The sequence below is a fragment of the Eretmochelys imbricata genome, chromosome 1 (assembly GCF_965152235.1).
Source record: "Eretmochelys imbricata isolate rEreImb1 chromosome 1, rEreImb1.hap1, whole genome shotgun sequence".
Lineage (NCBI taxonomy): Eukaryota > Metazoa > Chordata > Testudines > Cheloniidae > Eretmochelys > Eretmochelys imbricata.
This window is the reverse complement of record NC_135572.1, coordinates 355,636,596-355,654,561: the sequence shown is the minus strand read 5'-3', so window position 1 is coordinate 355,654,561 and position 17,966 is coordinate 355,636,596. Positions and strand designations below refer to the sequence as shown.

Genomic DNA, 17,966 nt, shown 5'->3' with positions numbered 1-17,966 from the left:
CTAGAAGATCTGCTCTAGGAATTATTTTGGGGAAGTTCTATGGCCTGTATCATGCTGGAGGTCAGACTAGAGGATCACAATTCTCTCTTCTGCCTGAGAATTGATAAATCTCTGAAACCTGACAGACATAGGCTGTGATCCTGGCACTGGCTCTATACAGGTTTGAGACGGTAGTCTGGAAATCTCAGCCCAAATAAGGAAAGTTATGTTTTAAATGTGGCATAGAAAGAACTTTCACCCAGCAGGCAGCTGACCCACCAGGAAATGTCTGTACCTGCTGCGGGCGGATTTGGAGCTCCAGATGGGTCATCTCAGGACCCATATGTAAATCCGTGGTAGAGATCATCCTCGAATCAAGGGATTGCTGAGGATGATGAGGATGACGATGATTTTTCTAACTAAGGAACAGTCAGTAAATGTCCTTATGGGTAGTGCCTCGTCCTCTGTAATATGGTTTCTATGATACAGTTACTATCGAGTTAGTAGAAAGCAACCTTGGGAGTGTAACTGTGTAACTGCTCCTTTAAATTGCAAATAGTCTGCTGGGGGCATCTGCCATTTTGTGTTCCTTTCCCATGCTGCCTGTTGGCCAGAGGATAATAAACACACTGTGCTCTCTCTCACAGAAGCTGTGCATTTGGTCTTTCTTCTTGTGTTGTTTTCCCCTTTAATCTAAAGTAAATCATGTTCTCCCATTTCCAGCCTGGATTTTCCACTTCCTTACACTTTGTGTTGTCAACCCCCCCCCGCATTGTAAACTATGGGCCCAGTGAGTATAAAGTGCTATAAAATCCACACTCTCCATTCGTGCACAGGTATAAATGACAACACAAGACGCAGGACAATGAAGACTCAGGCCCCCTAGTGCCAAGTGGCTGACCTGGCCTAAGACACGAGTCCGATGTTGTGTGTTTCCCTGGAAATAATTGTTGCTATCACTAAAACTTAAAGCAATGTAAGGCATTTCACTCTGGTCCTGCTCTACATGTCAGTTGTGATGTTATTAGTGAATGTACGGGAAACCCAGAACCCTGAAATCCGGCGTTGGTTAGCAGGAAGCTTTCAGTTTTTATAGCCCTTTGATCTTTTGGGGAGTAATTCTGGGGTAGGCAATCTAGCCTGATGGAGACGGGCTGTTTCCTTCCCACTGGACTCTGTAATGAATGCTGAGTTAACAGTCCCACGTGACAGTGGACGAGAGGCTGAAATATGGATGATCTGCAGCCTTTAGTCACGGATTTATGGGCCAAAATGTGACACAAAAGATCAAACCAGGAGTTATCGTTTTGCACCAGAGCAGAGCCATAAACCATCCTCTGGGACTTTCTTTTGCTGACTCAGGTTTGTTCAACTTCATGCCTCATCCTTCCCTCCCCAAGAAGCTGTCGAATCAGCTGCACCCGGATTCACTTGGCCCTGTGTGAAAATGCACCGGCCTGGTGTGCTGACAGCAACGGAGAAATTCTCAGCTCTAAGCACTTAGAAAGGTAATTAAAGAAAACCATTAATGCCGCTCTGTGCACGGTTTAATTTTACTCCAGGTAATGGGAATGACTCAGCCATGTATAGCCTGGCACAGCGTTTTTCAGGTGGTGAGGTAACCAATCCGTGTCATCAGGAGAAATTGGAGTGAGAGCCCGTTTAATACTCATTGAGACACTTTTGGTATGATATAAATAATGAGCCAAAGTTCCTAGATTTAATCCCCAACTGACCTCACCCCAACCCTCCATCTATCTTTTTAAAGTGATCCTCACAAGGTAAAAATTATAGCCTAAAACCTCCAAATTCCTTGTCTGTTACTAATAACACCTCAGATTGTTCAAACTGAGTGGTTTTTAAAACCTCATCTGCAGTTTTGCCTCTGCAGTATTGCTAACTCCAAATCACGAGTCAGACCCTGGACATCTTCAGATGGGCTCAAAAATGCTGAAATTTCAAAAAATCATAAATGTGGGGTTCTTTTTATTTGTCTTCTGATGTTGGAGACTTTAGGGTTCACACCCCCTGGGGTTTTTCTCTGCAGCCAGGAGGGCTGGAAATTTACTTTTTTTGTTTAATGAAAGCTGAGATTTTCAGATAGCCACATGATTCCAGCAATCAAGGACTTTAAGAACCCCCCGCCCAGCCCCGACCCCAATTGCAAGACTCTTGAGACCATTGCAAGAATAGGCAATGCTGCATCTGCAGTTTCGTTAACTCTTTTGCATTTTCTCAGCTGGGATACTGAGTCCAGAATGGTAAATTTCATCTTCTTTCTCAGACCAGTTTCACATCCTGATTCTCAGGCACTGGCATAATGCTGATCCATTTCAGCGCCCAGCCCCTCTGGGGGCTGTTGACATATAAATGTACTTTACATTAAAAGGAATATAAAAACATTTCTCTTCACAATGTGCTTTGTGCCAGTTGGACAGCATCAATATTTAGGCCACTTCTCCTTTATTAAAGAAAAGGCTATACAAAATTTCAAATGACAACAAAGCAGAAGTCATCCCAGCCAAACGCAGCTCTGATACATCAAATATCCCCTTCATAAAAATGCCTCCCAAAAGACTCTGCAGCAAGGACTTTTAGTAAAAAAATTCCCACTGGCGATAACTCATTGGGAATATTTTGCTAAAATCCCCAAGGCCTACGTGACATGGCTGTACAGTGTCTCCAAAAGGAGACTCTCCTTTAGCTCAGGTCAAGGGCACCAGAACAGAGGGACCAGGGGGCCATGCTAGCCATAAGTGTGAGTGATGGGGGTGAGGGGGCAGAGAGGAGCAAATGGGGGTGGAGCCTCAGGGAATGGGGCCATGGTTCGGGTGCCTGTAGCCCCCCCCCCCCATACCTGTAGGGTGCTTCTGCCACTCCTGGCTCAGGTGTCAGGGCCCTGAGATTTTGGAGCAGGACAATCTGTGGCCAGCATCGTGGCATCTGTGGAGCCCCAGACAGCAATGGAGGTGTCTGATTCCAACTATATTCATAATAAAGAATGAGGGAAGAGAAATACAGAGAGCATGGAATTACATTTATTTTAAAAGTTTCCTAAGCCTTTAAAATCTCCTTGGCTGCTTTGTCTTAGGATCTCCTTGGCTCGAGCCCCAGAATTGCTGAAGTCACCAGCCTCATGGCCCTGTTGTGATTCTCTCATTAACACAGTTCAATTACAAAATAAAGTTCTGCGTCTCAGATCGCTTTCCAGACCCTGCGTGAAGCGATGGCCTTTGCAGTGAAATGAGGATCTCAAACTTATTTGTACCCATTTTGTATGAAATACCCTTCTGCTACCTCCTAAATGCAGCTGTGCCCTAGACGCGGGAATGTACACATCACAACCTGCAGCACATTGCAACAGGTTTGCTTAAAAATCTGTTGTTGGTTCTTTAATGATTTTCTAACCCATTTCAAGGTGCGGCGTCCGGAGTCTGTCTTAATCCTGCTGCTGCTTAATCCACGATGCTGGCCACAGATTGTATCTGATGAAGTGAGCTGTAGCTCACGAAAGCTCATGCTCAAATAAATTGGTTAGTCTCTAAGGTGCCACAAGTACTCCTTTTCTTTTTGCGAATCCTGCTGCAGAAACTCGTTCCTTGATTTTGGAGTTCAGAGGTAGAGTTTGCCAAGGAAAGCTCAAGCGTCCCACTCCCTTACCCCAGGTTTACACCCGTGTCCCCCATTGACTTCACTGGAGTTCCTCTGATTTAGACTGGTGTATATTGAGAGGAGAATCAGGCTCTGCTTGTGGGTTTCCTTCATGGCTGAATGCAAAAGTGACTGGCAGGGACGTGTAGGTTAGAGGAGTTGTAATAATCTGCGGCCATAACAGACCTCCTGGCTGTCAGGTGCTGTGCACACCACCACCATATGGACTTTGCAGTTGTCGGCAGGCATGAAACTCAGGTTATTCTGCTCCATTAACAAGGGAGGCTAATCGTTAGCAGCAATATGCACAGCAAACATGCCTAAATTGGAGCAGAATCATCATCTGCGATATAGCAGATGGCAGAGACAGCAGGGCTAGAACACCAGATTGGGACCTGTATTCTTTGCACACTGTTACTCCACATTTAAGATGATGGTAGCTTTGATCCCCATTGTAGAACTTCCATGAGAGGAATTTGGCTCACGGGTCTGCCACTGGCCAATCTCTTGTGTAGAAGAGCGCTCTAAATAGCAAATTAACCTGGGGGTAGCCGGTGGCTCTCTGACAGCTTAAATGAATGGAGAATCTGTGGAAGCATGTGAGGATCAAGAGAGGGTGATCCCTTACTCCGGGCATCCCAGGGCATTGCCGGTCATTGCCATTTATTGCCAGGTGATGTTTAATGTTCTTGAAGTCCTAGCCCCTAGGGGCCTGTGATTATGTGAGTATCTCATTTGTTTTTCTTCTTTAAGTACATTTCTCACCTTGGTCATGGTTGGAGAGAAAAACTTGGAGACATGACCCCCGGAAGCTCAGAAATCAGAAGGAAAATAAAAAGACCCAAAACTGTATTATTTTTAATGATTTTTAAGCCAATCTCTTTTGGAGCCTGAGGTGTGATTTTTTTTTAACACTTAGGATTGGGATAACAAGTCAATTCCATAGCCCTCTCACTCTACCGAGCGACCACTGTTTCTGTTAAACTGTAAGTGTCGCAGTGCAGGGATGGTCTCTGCCTGTGTCTTGTACAGCAATGGTTCTCAACCAGGGGTACGCATAGTGACTGGCAGGGACATGTAGGGCAGAAGCAGAAAGAGGGAAGAAGGAGGGGGAGAAAGAAGAAGCGGAGAGGGGGGCAGACGAAGGCGGAGAGATCTTCCAATGGGTACATCAGCTCATCCAGATATTTGCCTAATTTTACATAGTGACTGGCAGGGACATGTAGGGCAGAAGAGCAGAAGCCGAAAGAGGGAAGAAGGAGGGGGAGAAAGAAGAAGCGGAGAGGGGGGCAGACGAAGGCGGAGAGATCTTCCAATGGGTACATCAGCTCATCCAGATATTTGCCTAATTTTACAACAGGCTACATAAAATGCACTAGCGAAGTCAGTACAAACTAAAATTTCATACAGTCAGTGGCTTGTTTATATTGCTCTATCTACGATACACTGAAATGTAAGTACAGTATTTATATTCAAATCCATTTATTTTACAACAGGGTGGATTTGATTTAAATCAAACTGATTTAAATCATGATTTAAATCACTAGTCAGGAAGACTCGATTTAATCATGGTTTTCTACGTAACAGTGCATTCTTGTTGGTTGTTATAACCTTAATACATATTCTTCACAACTCAGAGATAGATGTAGGTTTCATTTTTAGAAGGTACACGCTATACATTTTTAAACAGTGATTTATTTTGAAAACTTTTCAGATTAGTTTTACAGCTATATCATAAAATGAATGATTGGTTATTTCATTTATCAAAGGTCATTGAAGCAGGTATTTATGAAGTCATTGGGAGGTGCACTATCTCCAATTCAACAAGTTAATCATTAATATTTGGAGGATTTTCTTGCCATGCTGTATTAGGAGGAGAACATCACCAGACAGACATTTAAATTGTTTTATTTAACTAAAACAACAACATTAAGTATTCTGGATTATTTTCAACAGCAAACATAACATTTTAACAAAACAAGCATATGTCCCTCGCTTCTCACATTTATCTCCAGACTTCTTCTCCTGGTCCAGATCTATTCTGCCCCCAACAATCTTCTATTTATTGAACTTTTTGAAACTTTGCACTTTTAGAGAGAGGTAAGGGATTGACTCTGTGTACACAAATTTTCAGAGGGACAATAGGGTTGAGGTCTAGTATTTCTCACCTCTCTATATTTATTTATTTTAGAACAGTTTTGCGGTTAACAAGCATGTTATCTCTGGAGACACAAATCCACAGTTTGAGAACTGCAAAACTAAGCATCTCTGATGGTATCTTCTAGACTGAGCACTGAGTCCCATTGGGTAGATAGAAAGATTAACCTAAATAATCTATACAGAAGCTGCTGGAACCCCATAAAATTGGGTCCCTAATCCATGAACTATTTGTAAGCGGGGCAATAGTCCCACTATTGTGGGGAACTTTCCTGGCTTCTGCACTACCCCGGGGAAGTGGGCTAGCGAAAGGATCTGAGTCCTCGCTCCCACGTCCTTTACCCAGTGGCCTCCCTGCCCTTGAGGACTCCCCTTCCACTCTCCTGTCTGGCAGAGTCCTCGTAACCCCAACAAGGCTGGGCCCAGGATTCCTGGGGGGCTTGACCCCCAACCCTGCTGTGGTCAACTAGGACAGGGGCTAGGGTGTCCCCACTCCGGGGTACTCTCTCTGCACTGGGCACTTCTCTGACCCACTGACCATTACATACAAGTTAAAGCAAATGCAAGTTAATTAATCAACAATTAATTGTAAAAAGAATAAGGAAAAATGGGAGAGGTTAAAGGAAACACATCACCCTGCTCTGTGGCAGGGAACATCACAAACAGTGTCTCTGGAACGTCAGGGCAGTTCACAGTCTGTTCCTTGTAAGTCCCAGGCCTTCTTCTCAGGCCCTGGCTGTGCTGCAGGGATGCTGTGGGTTGGACACTTGCTCTGGTGGTGGCCACATGCTCTCAGGCCTTAAGTGGTAGGACCCTTCTTCCCAGTGTCGCCCCCGCCCTGTCGGGGTTACGATCCAAGTCTGGCCTGCAGAGCCTCTTGGCTGAGGCGTCTCCCTGTGCTGGGCCTGCTGCCCAGGGTCCCCTCGCTCTCCCCAGCTGCCCACCGCACCCAGCTCCAGACTGCTCCAGCCCCAGCTGCACCGCTCGGTCTCTGCCGGGCTGCTGCTCTGCCTCCAGCTCCCTGGGCTGCTTCTTTGGCCCCTCCGGCTCTGGTTGCTGCAGCTCTGCTCCCAGGGCCAGTCTGCTCTCTCTGGGCTGTGCCTCTGGCTTTGGGGCTGCAGCTCTGCTCCCAGGACAGGGTCTGCTCTCTCTGGGCTGCTTTTCTGGTCCCTCTGGATCTGGCCCAGCTCTGCTCCCCAGCTTAGCTTGGGCCCCTGCTTCTCCTTAGGTCAGCCCCACTCTGTCTGACCCAGGAAAATCCAACTCACACGGAGGACGAGGACAGGACCTCCCTGGCCTCCTGACTCTCTGATTAGCCTGTCATTCAGGCTGACCAGGAGCATTGGCCTCTCCCCATTGTTCCTGAGGACTATCAGTCTCAGGGTCCTGGTTTCCCATAGACCCTTCCCCTTTTAGTACTGGGAGCTAGCCAACCAAAACACCCCCACTGAATGTTAGTAAGGGGGCAACAGTCCCCTTACATATTGGAACTCATTTACAAAACTTTTCTTAAACGTTACATGAATATATTGTCTCATACTGTAGAATCAGAATTTATAATCCCTATTCTATGATGAGATATCTTTGAGCTACAATGTATCTTAATTAAAACTATCTTGAGACAGGTTTTTTCCTCAAAAAGCATTTTATCAAAAATCCAATTTTTTTAATATTTTTTTAAAAAAATCATTGATTTTTATCCACCCTGTTTTACCAGCATATGGTAAAAATGAGAACATCAGCATGTTTTCAGCACGGGTGTGCTGTGACACCTTTGTAGTTTATGTCTGATTTTTGTAAGCAAGTCGTTTTTAAGTGAGGTGAAACTTGGGGTACGCAATCAGAGTCCTGAAAGGGGGACAGGAGCCTGGAAAGGTTGAGAACCACTGCTGTCCCTGGCCGCGAACGCGAGCACGCTCCCGTGCGGATACCGCAGCCGCATCTTGCCCAGTGGCAGCTGCCCCGAGATCCCCGTGCAGCTAGGCAGGCAGCGTTCTGGGCAAAGGGCATTCACGGACTCCAGTGGGGTTCCCCCTTTTCCAGCTGAGCTGGTCTGGCAGGGGCACCCCTTCCCCTTCTCCTGGGCCTGCAGAAGGCACGTTGCTTCTTTAAGAACTTTTCCCCTCCCCCACCCTTCTGAGTCTCTGCCCTTCCCCTGCCCTCCCCGCCCCTGGGAAGCAGGCGCTGCCCCTTTAAGACCTGCCTCGCCTCGCAGGTGTTGCCGGACGGGATGGATACAGAGCGTTCTGAGCAGGGCGGGGCCGCGGCGGCCGTGGAGTGACGGGGGGGAGAGCGACCAATAGGGAGGCAGGCGGCGGGGTCGGCCGGGCCAATGGGCGGGCAAGGTGGGCGGGGCAAGGCTGGGGTCTGCCAGCTGGGGGAGCTGGCGCTGGCGATCGCGGTCGATCGGTGGCTGCGGGTGGCCAGGGCGGCCCCGGCTCCCATGGGCCGGCAGTGAGCGGGCGGGGCGGGCCCGGGGCCATGCCCAGGCGGCTGGCGGGGCCCCCCGCGGGCCCCCACGGGGAGGATTTCTCCTTCGTGAGCCCGCTGGTGAAGTACCTGCTCTTCTTCTTCAACCTGCTCTTCTGGGTGCGTGGGGGCGAGACCCGGGGCGGGGGGCACAGGGGCAGCCAGCCCTGTCCCTTGGCAGAGTGTGGGGGGCATGGCGGAGGTTGGGGGGGTGATTCCCTGTCTGGAGCGAGGGGGGCCAGCAGGGCATGGGGGGCCCGAGGGTATTGCCATGCCTGGGATGAGCCCTTAGGGCAGAGGTGTGGGGGGAGCTGGAGGGGAGGGCGGTGAGACGGTCCGTGGGTGGAGGAAAATGACCCCCATAAAATCCAACCCAGTTAATGTTCTTTTCATCCCAGTTCCAAACAGGGCTCACAGCTCTTTAAGGAGCACAGTCAGTTTTTTTTTATCCATGTAATAGAGGAAAAAACACTTTCCTTCTTCTTTCCCCTCTCTCTGCTTGTTCATTAATTTTGGCTGGGGTGGGGGGGGGTTGATATTTTCATTCTGAACAAACCTAGTTGCCAGGATGCTGTCCTGACAAAAACTGTATACGTAAAAAACCCTTCCCTGGGCTTCTGAAAGGAAAACCGAAAGAAGGGGGTAAATTCTCATTTACTTCACCTGCACCTGAAAGAGGACTGGCTTCATTTTAGCCAGTGCCCTTCGTGGCTGGCCTCTTGCACCCTAGCATGAAGCTGTTGTGACCGGTTTCCCAGCAGGGAATCTTAAAATCCAGGAAACCAGAAACAAAATGCATTTCTGTTCTCGGTAGGTTTCATAAAACTGTCAGTTTCCCCCACTCCCTCCAACACAGGTGCAGGCATGGTAAAGGTTGTCTCTAACCTAGTTGTGAGATGTATCCCTTTAAGAAGGGAGTGGAGCTTAGAATAATATCTGAAAGGTCCCTGAATAGTGATCGCATCAGTTCGTTCAGCCTGGATACTGTTCTAAAGATAGCAACTCTAACCTAGTGTGAGCTTGGCTGAGAATTGGGGAACAGCAAATAACACTACACTTAAAGAGGCCTATTTATACGTTTGGTGGTTGTTTAGACTTAGACTTTGATTATTGTGTAAAATCGGTCAAAAGCGGGGGGGTAGGGGGGGAACATACAAAGCAAATGTCTCACATGCTGTGTGAGTGGTTGGACGGAACTGTTTCTCATAGACCTTCAGCCACTATCAGCAGTGGCATCGTCGTGTCAGGGTATGCTGGCCCTTTGGATAACCAGCTGAACGTAAATTGGACACCTTTTGTCTCTGTTGATGTTCGTTGCTCTGTGCATTTCTATTACACAGGCACCTACGTGGTGCTGCATTGATTGAGGCTGTGGAATGGGGGGGCCAGTCAGCTATCGGGTGACTTGTTCCCATATCTCGTATACTTGTCAGGTTTCTTTTCTTTTCTTTTCCTTTTTTTTTCCCCCTTCAAAAAAGGCCTTTTAATTAAGGGAGGTAAGGGGGGAAAAAATGTATCCATGGCTCTCCCCTTGCCCTTCAAAGTCTGTAGAATTTACAGGGACGTTGACTTTAAAAATCACACATCCCTTGGTGGTTTTTTAAACCCACTGCAGAGCTTTGTTCCTGTCTTATGCAGTCAGTTTCCACTTCTACTTTGTGGGGGTTTTCTTGAGAACGACAGGCCAGAGACCGAGAGATTCTTTATTTTTAAAGGAAAATGTGATTGCTACACTGCAACACTGGGGACGCTACTTAGAACATTTTTAAATCGACTGTATTTCTAGCTGACATGGCCTGTTTAATATCAATGGTGACTTCACTTCACTTTACTAACTGGAGTAATGTCTTGGGGTAAGAAGAAGGTGCTTTTAGAGCTTAGAATGACTACAAATTAGGACTGTATGCCCAGCCCTACCCTGTAGGCACCATCAGGTTGGCTGGTTGTTTCCAGTGCTGTTGCGTGAAGCTGGTGCCATGTAGAATATCCTTTGCGGTTCAGCTGTTTTGCTGTCTTTCTTCCCAGGTTGGTATAGTTCAGCCAAGTGTTCGGCGCTCACTGGAGTTGCCATAGTCAGAATACCTTTGCTAGGTGACCACAGTGTCTGAGAAGGGATAGACACAGGCCAGAGGACAAATCGGAGCAGATCTTTCTACCTGGTCAGCCTTGTAAACAGCTCTTTGGTCAGATGTGCCTTTCCCAATGAACTTATGAACCTTACAGCTGTGCCCAGCAAATTCCTGTAAACTGGCGGGCTTCAGAGGAGCTCCTTTGAGCCGCGTGCCAGCGGGGGTCTTGTGCTAGAAATGCACGCGCGTTGCCGAACAGGGACCGCGTGGACAATGGCAGCCTTCCCACAGCCTCCTGTCCATGTTCTCTAACCGTGTCCGGGGCCAGCTTGGAGTCAGAGCAGCTCAGTCTCCGTGGCACGTTCGTTCCTTGTTGCCTCTGCTGAGAGGGTTGGTTAGGAAGGTGACTTTTTGTGGGGTGGACGCCTGTCCCCTGGAAACGGAGCTGAGGTCCCATCTCCTTTCCCAATGGCCTCCCACATCCACTGATGGTTAGTTTTCTCTGGCTGGCCCCCTTTTGCATTGACCCCTGCAGTCCTAGTGCAGTGCCTGTCCCCTCTGAACACTACGGTGTTAACCATCTCCCTGTAAAATGCCAAGAAGAGGAGGAAGCATCGAATATGGTAGTTTCACTAGTTGATCTCATGCGTCTGAATGGACTTGGCCCAGCTCAGTGTAAGCATGAAATTGACTGATTTCTAGCGTAGAATAAACTTACAGCTGGAAATACCTACTGGGTCACCTGTTTATCTCCCCCAATGCACTTCGAACCCTTCCTTGGCCAATGATATTTTCTTTAATAGCTGAGATCCTTAGAGCGGCCCTCTAACTGGGAAGCAAGACCTCACAGGGTTGTCACTTGTAGCTTGCCAGGAACTGCCCCAAAAGCCCCCTGTAATTCCAGTCTAGCAGAACCCTCTGCTTCCAGCTTTCTTGCCTTGATCTGTTTGTAAAGGCCCCTCTTCAGTGAGTATCTACATCGCTGTCTAGTGGTCAGAGCTGGTGGACCTGTGAGTCGGGTTATATTCCTGGCTATGCTATTGGACTCCCAGTCCTTGCCTACACAAGAAGGTATACCAGCAAAAGGACTTACAGCCCACCATATAACTGCATCTATACTGGGGTTTTGCCAGCATGACTGTATTGTTTAGAGGTGTATTTATTCTTTTGTGCACACTCCTAACCAACATAGCTATTCCAGCAAAACTTTTAAGTGTAGCTCTAAATACACCTGCCGCAGGCCACAGTAGGTCACTTTTCCTGCCTGTAAAACAGGGATTTGACTCAGAGGCCTTGAGGATTAACTGGTTGTCCCTTGCAAAGAACACAGAGTTCTTCTGCCAGAAGGTGCAACGAGGTCAGATGAGGGTCACTCTGATAAAGGCTCCATACCCAGCCGAATTGGCCCCCTAGTAAGGGGGACTTCTGTCACAAACCTCAGCCTTGTGGGTGCAGCTTTGGCATGATCTGGGCCAAAGGGAATCTGCAGCCTGAGAGAAGAGTGCATGGAGGAAGACAAGCTCTTGGCAGTTTCTTGCCTTCTCTTCTTATAAGGCACATCCCTGTGCTGTGCTTATTTCTTTGTCCTTAGTTTGGTCTGATGGGCTTTCACTCCAGACGCTTCTCTCCAGCCTGATCACGCTGTGATCTAGAGATTGGGACAGTGGTGGCAAAACGTCCAGGCTCAGTATGGTAGTAATTGCACTTCCCCTTTGCAAAGAGGAACCGGTGTCCCTCAGAATGTCCTTTGGCTGAGGGGGGCTCCTTTCAGAGCCCACCAGCCCTGCCTCTTGGTTAGCTGACACTGCTGCTGTAGATGGGCACAGCAATTCCTGGTCAAAGGTGCAAATGAATTCCATGTGTGTGTGGAGAAGTCTCCGTTCCCCCCCCCCCCCCCCCCCATCTACCTCCTTGTAATGCTGCAGAAATGCTGGGGGCTGGAGCAGGCCGCGGGCCAGGATGAGCATTGCAGACCTCACCACTGGCCTTCTGAATTCATACATCCCTGTGGAGTCTGTCCTCACTGCGTATCCCAAGAGAATGATGGGAATTTGGGGGCCGTTGGCTGGTGGGGATGGAAAACGTGATGGGGGGGGGAGTGAAGGAGTGGCCCCCTGCTTCAAAACCCCCACCCCAAAAGAAATGCTGTTTGCATGTGTCTAAGCAGAGACCTGCCAGGCTGAGCCGGCTGTGCCAGGGCTTCCTGTGCGGCTTGCAAGCACCATAATTACTGCTGCGTGCGTTATCCAATTACCTGCCTGGCACTTTCCTTCACAGCTCATCTAATCCAGTCAATTGTCAGTGTGATTGTTTTTATGTGGCTTGCCTGGGGAGGAGGTTCTGACAGGTCACAGAGCTGACACACCCCTCCACCCCCCGCATCCATGGCAAATAGCACGGGTAGGAAGTAAAGAGTTAAATCAGGCTGGTTAGGTTTAGAGGTTACGCCAAGTGGCAGGCAGGGGGATACATTCCTGGGGGAAGCCCTCCCATATGGGCTGAACTAACCCATGGAGCAGGGCTCTGGTGTGTAACTACAACTCAGTTCTCAGCAGGGGCGGGCAGAGTCCTGTCCTTAAGTGGAAACCCTGGCTTGTGTTCCCTGCTGGGCCGCTAATTGAATTATATTCCGTCTGGCTGCCCAACAGAGAGGGCGCGCCCCAGCCTCGGGATGCAGATTACAGCACCTTATATAGCTAATGAGCAATGCTGGCAGCTGAACAGAGGAGCGTAATGGGTTTGGGGCAGAGGCGGGGCCCCTGGAGGAAAGTGGCAGGGATCGGCTGAGTCCCACGGGCGTGACTCGCTTTCCGCTGGCTTTGTAATGAGATGCACTGACTGGGTGGCTTTGATTATTTTAACTTCCATGGGAGGGAGCTTTGCTTGCAGTGCAGTGAATATTAATACAGCTGGGAACACACACACCCCCCCCCCCCCCCGCCCAGTTCCTGCCCAATCCTGGGCACTCCACACCCAGTGCAGTCCCATCAAGGCACTCTTGGCAGTTTGAGGAAGAGGGACCTGCTTTCCTGTTCCCCGGCCCCTTTGGGGAAGTGCGGCCACCTGAATGCAGTTAAAGAAATGCAGAAGCTAGAGAGGGAAGCATCTGTATAGAATTCCCCTTGCAGAATCGAGCTGTAGAATCTTCTCTATACTGGGGGGAGGTGTGGGGACTTGGATGCAGTTTGTAAAACTTAAGGGCCTGTAATAGGAAAAATTCTCAGTTTCTTTCACCCCAGTCCTCTACACACAGGGCTTGGTGTGATGTGGTTCTGCTCTCAGCAAGGTGAGCTAATCAGAGTCACCATCAGCCTTGCAGATTTAGGTGCTTGGAAGAGCAAACCCGGACGAGAGAATTGCATGCAGAGGATTGACCCCGGCTTAGCGCCGAGTTACAGCAGCAAGGGGAAAGTTAGGGACTGTTTCCCAGACAGGCTGGTGTCCCCAGCCCCTATGGACTTCAGTGGGAACTGTGGTCCTCCGCGGTGTCGAGAATCAACCCATTATCTCTGCCCTGCAGACCTGCCTTTGGTCATTGCTTTCTGAGCAGGTCACAATGGGTCTGTCTACACTGCCATAAAAGATCAGCAGAAGCGAATCTCAGAGCCAGGTCACCTGTAGGGGGAGGGATAGCTCAGTGGTTTGAGCATTGGCCTGTTAAACCCAGGGTTGTGAGTTCAATCCTTGAGGAGGCCATTTAGGGTTCTGGGGCAGAAATTGGGGATTGGTCCTGCTCTGAGCAGGGGATTGGACTAGATGATCTCCTGAGGTCCCTTCCAACGCTGATATTCTGTGGTTCTATGACTTCGCCTCACAGGACTCAGGCTGCAGGGCGAAAACAGCAATGTAGAAGTTGTGGCTTGTGCTGAACCCCGGGCTAGGAAACCTTGCGAGGGTGGAGGGTCTCTCATCCTGGGCTCCAGCCTGAGCCCAAATCTCTACTCTGCCTTTTTAGCCCTGCAAACCTGAGTCAGTTGACCCAGGGGCTGAGTCGCTGTGTGGGTTTTTCTTTGCAGTGTAGCCGTACCCTGGGTTCCATGCATCCCCGTGGCGGGGGGGGGCAGGGGGCGGTGGAGACTGAGCAGTGTGTGAAATTATCTCCTCCAGCGGCTAGGGCTTCATGTAAAAGAACAAACCCACCCAGACTCTGCAGAGGGGCTGTATTTTGTACATTGCCGCTAACAAAAGCCGGATGCTCTGAATGTTAAATTGTCTATTGTTTCCCGCCATCCTAGACGGCCGCCTTGGGATTGTATTTTCCCAGTGTGTTAGCACGTCCGAGCGGCTGTACGGACGCCGAGCAAGACACCGTGCCTGCCCCATGAGCTTACAAGCTTAACTAGACAAAACGGACTTGCAGAAATAGGCGGGCACCATCAACGCACGATGTCTGAGGGGGCGTTAAGGTCTGTCTAGCCCAGCGGTGGGCAAACTACGGCCTGTGGGCCACATCCGGCCCCCGGGACCATCCTGCCCGGCCCCTGAGCTCCCAGCCGGGGAGGCAAGCCCCCGGTCCCTTCCCTGCTGTCCCCCCTCCCCTGCAGCCTCAGCGCGCCCCCCCCCAGCGCTCTGGCCTGCTGCCCTTGCCGTGCAGCGTGGCTGGCTTCGGCATGGTAAGGGGGCAGGGAGCGGGGGAGCCCCAGGGGAGCGGTTGGGGGTGTGGATAGGGGTTGGGGCAGTCGGGGGACAGGGAGAAGTGGGGGCTGGATAGGGGGTGGGGCCCCAGGGGGTGGTTAGGGACAGGGGTTCCCAGGAGGGGGCAGTCAGGGGACATGGAGCAGGGGGGTTGGATGGGTTGGGGGTTCTGAGGGGGGCAGTCAGGGGGCGGAGAGTGGGAAGGGGCAGATGGGGGCGGGGGTCAGGCTGTTTAGGGAGGCACAGCCTTCCCTACCTGGCCCTCCATATAGTTTTGCAACCCCGATGTGGCCCTCGGGCCAAAAAGTTTACCCACCTCTGGTCTAGCCTATGGGGTTTGGTTTTTTTGTGTGTCCCTTCCCTGCTCCCTTTACCAGCCATTAACATCCACAGATTTGGGGGGGGGGGGCGGCAGGAGCGGGACAGAGAGGAGGAGCAAAATCATACAAGTCACTTTTGAAAACGTTTGCCTGGATGTCCTTGATGTCTCCTGACTCCCTAGAGGGGCTGAAGGGATGTTTACGCGGCAGCTGGCAGCGAGCTGCCCGGCCCAGCTGCGCAGACTCACATTTCTGGGGTTTGAAATAGCCGCGTGGATGTTGCAGCACCAGCCGAGACGCCCGAGTTCAAGCCCACCCAGCCTCTTAGGCTTAGCTCGGTGGCTAGCCTTCCTCTCCGCTGGACCCGCAACGTGCGTGCTAACACAAGTGTGGCTGTGGTTTCCCCCCGGCTGCAATACAGACGTGTCCTCGGGTGTCTTAAACTTCCCAATCTTCCAAAATCACTAGCTCGCTTGAAAATCTTGGCCACTGACTTGTTTTTGTATAGATAAACTTCTCCATGACATGCTGTCAGAAGGTGGCTTTTTAGACTTTTAAACCCCAGGTCAGCTGATTCAGGGCGGGGGCGCATGCCTGTCCCCTAAAAATAATTAAAAATAGAGCCATGTTGGTGAAGAGCCCACATTCAGCGCTGGCTTTACGGAAGCTCCCAGATGGTAACAGGTCCCCTGCTCTTTTGGGATGACTTTAAGCACTGGCAAGAGGCTGCGTGTGTAACTTGCGTAACTGCCTCCATGGAAGATGTCTTTGTAACCCCTGTAACTTCAGTCTGTTCAAAATATTTGAAAAGAAAATGAATCCGCGAAGGCAGCGGTTCTCAAACTTTAGCAACCTGAGGACCCCCATTTTGATTTAAAAATTTTTGGGGACTCCCCAACCCGACTTCTAATTTTCCCCAGGAGTGCTCAACCCCTGCTCGGCTCCAGACCCTGTCCCTACTCCACCTCTTCCTGTGCCCACTCCACCCCTGCTCCCCCTCTTCCCTGCCTCTTTCTACCCCATCCCCCAAGCATGCCCCATCCCTGCTCCTCCCCCACCCTCCCAGCCCCTCCTGCACACTGCTGAACAGCTGTTCTGCGGCATGCAGGAGGCCCTGGGGGGGAGGAGGAGGAGTTGATCAGTGGGGCCAGCAGCCTTGGACATGATTCACGGTCCCTTTGAGCCGCACATGACTCCCAAACCCCCTGGAGTACCCTCATGGACCCCCAGGGGCCCATAGACCCCAGTTTGAGAACCACTGTGCTAAGGAGATGCTTTAGAAAATAGAACGGTGGTTTTTGGGGGAGATGATGAAGGGGATTGTCAGTTGTGTAATGCCCAGCACATTAAAATCTTGTAAAGGATTTTACCAAAAAATGCTGTGTGAATTTCACTCCCTGCGTTAGACCAGCATATGGTGTCTGTATATCACTTAAGCCCCTTATTGTTTGCAGTGTTCCCTAGACGCAAAAGCTTGTCTGTTTCACCGACAAAAGTTGGTCCAGTAAAAGATGTGTTTACCTCATCCGCCTTCTCTCTCTCTGGAGCATAGAGGAGGTAAAGTGACGCACAGAGGCCGTGCGTTAGGTATCCATGGGGATGGATTTGATTCAGTGTGGATATAAAAGCTCTCATGAAATTATGAGGAAAAGCACCAGAGAGGTAAAGGCGTACGCCTGCCCAGGAGCGGGGAACTAGTAGTGAGTGCCGCCTATAGAAGGAAACTGACTAGTTTGGTCAAGTTTAATGCCAAGTATGGCGTGAAACGCCCCTAGTAAAGTAAATCGGGCTTTGCTAAAATGTTGTTGTTTTAATGATGTAACCAAGGAAAGGGTACACTGTGAAATGACTCCTATTTAGGCTGCTGCGTCCCTTTAAAATCGAAAGCGGGGACTGCCCCAAGCGCTCACGCCGCACTGTTCTCTTTCTCCTGCTGTGTGAAGGCTGCTGTTGGATTTCTCTCCCCCAGCACAGATTTGTTTCCTCTCCCGAGAGCCATTTTGCTGGCTGACTCGCTCCGGCGCTGTTTGAAAAGCCCTGGCATGCTTGTTTGCCTGCTGCTCCCCCTCCACCACGTCCAGACTAGTTACTTGTGTTTTCGTCGTCTCTCTGGCCTATACACGCCCGCCGTGTCGGGGCCACCTGATATTCCCCCGCAGTTGCACCTGGGTTCTGGAGCTGGGCTGTGGTGGTTATGGGTGCGGTGGGAGAGGAAGGGGTGCCCCACAGAGGTGCCAGGCAGCCAGCTGGGCCCTCAGGCAGTGCCAGGGCTCCTTTGATCCAAGAGAATTGCATCCTGGATGTGCTCTGAGTGTGAGGCGGACGTGCAGCGTGCCAGCACGAGTGAGCCAGGGAGCGCGTAGTGCAAAACTCACCAGCCTGGGGGGGATAAAATTGGTCTGAATGGGATGAAGAAAGATGGCCGGCAGAAAAAGAAAATCTTGGTCCATACAGGATGAAATGAAACTGCAGCTGGAATTCCTGCGGCAGGGCTGGCCTGGCCTGTCCCTTGCTGGTCTCCTGGCCCTTCCAAGCTCCTTGCTAGGGCTGGAGATGCTCATAGCTCCATCTCATAGGGAAGGGGTCAAGTCCCTTTTGGGTATAGGGCCTGCCCGGCCCACACACACTCTCTCTCTCTCTCTCTCTCTCTCTCTAAACAGGTACAGGCTCCTTTCAGCCCCTCGAG

General features: G+C 50.3%; 1 protein-coding gene across 2 annotated transcripts in view; it reads left to right on the top strand.

Moving 5' to 3' along the window:
- The first annotated feature begins 8,175 nt into the window (after positions 1 to 8,175).
- TSPAN33 (tetraspanin 33) overlaps positions 8,176 to 17,966 on the top strand; it is a 28,684-nt gene continuing 18,893 nt past the window's right edge. The window contains exon 1 of one of the 2 annotated variants that reach the window (XM_077837596.1): positions 8,176 to 8,337. In XM_077837596.1, the coding sequence (XP_077693722.1) occupies positions 8,269 to 8,337 (69 nt within the window). In that variant the 5' untranslated portion in view covers positions 8,176 to 8,268. Of the gene's footprint in view, positions 8,377 to 17,966 lie in introns of both variants that reach the window. The other variant, XM_077837589.1, reaches the window with a different exon arrangement.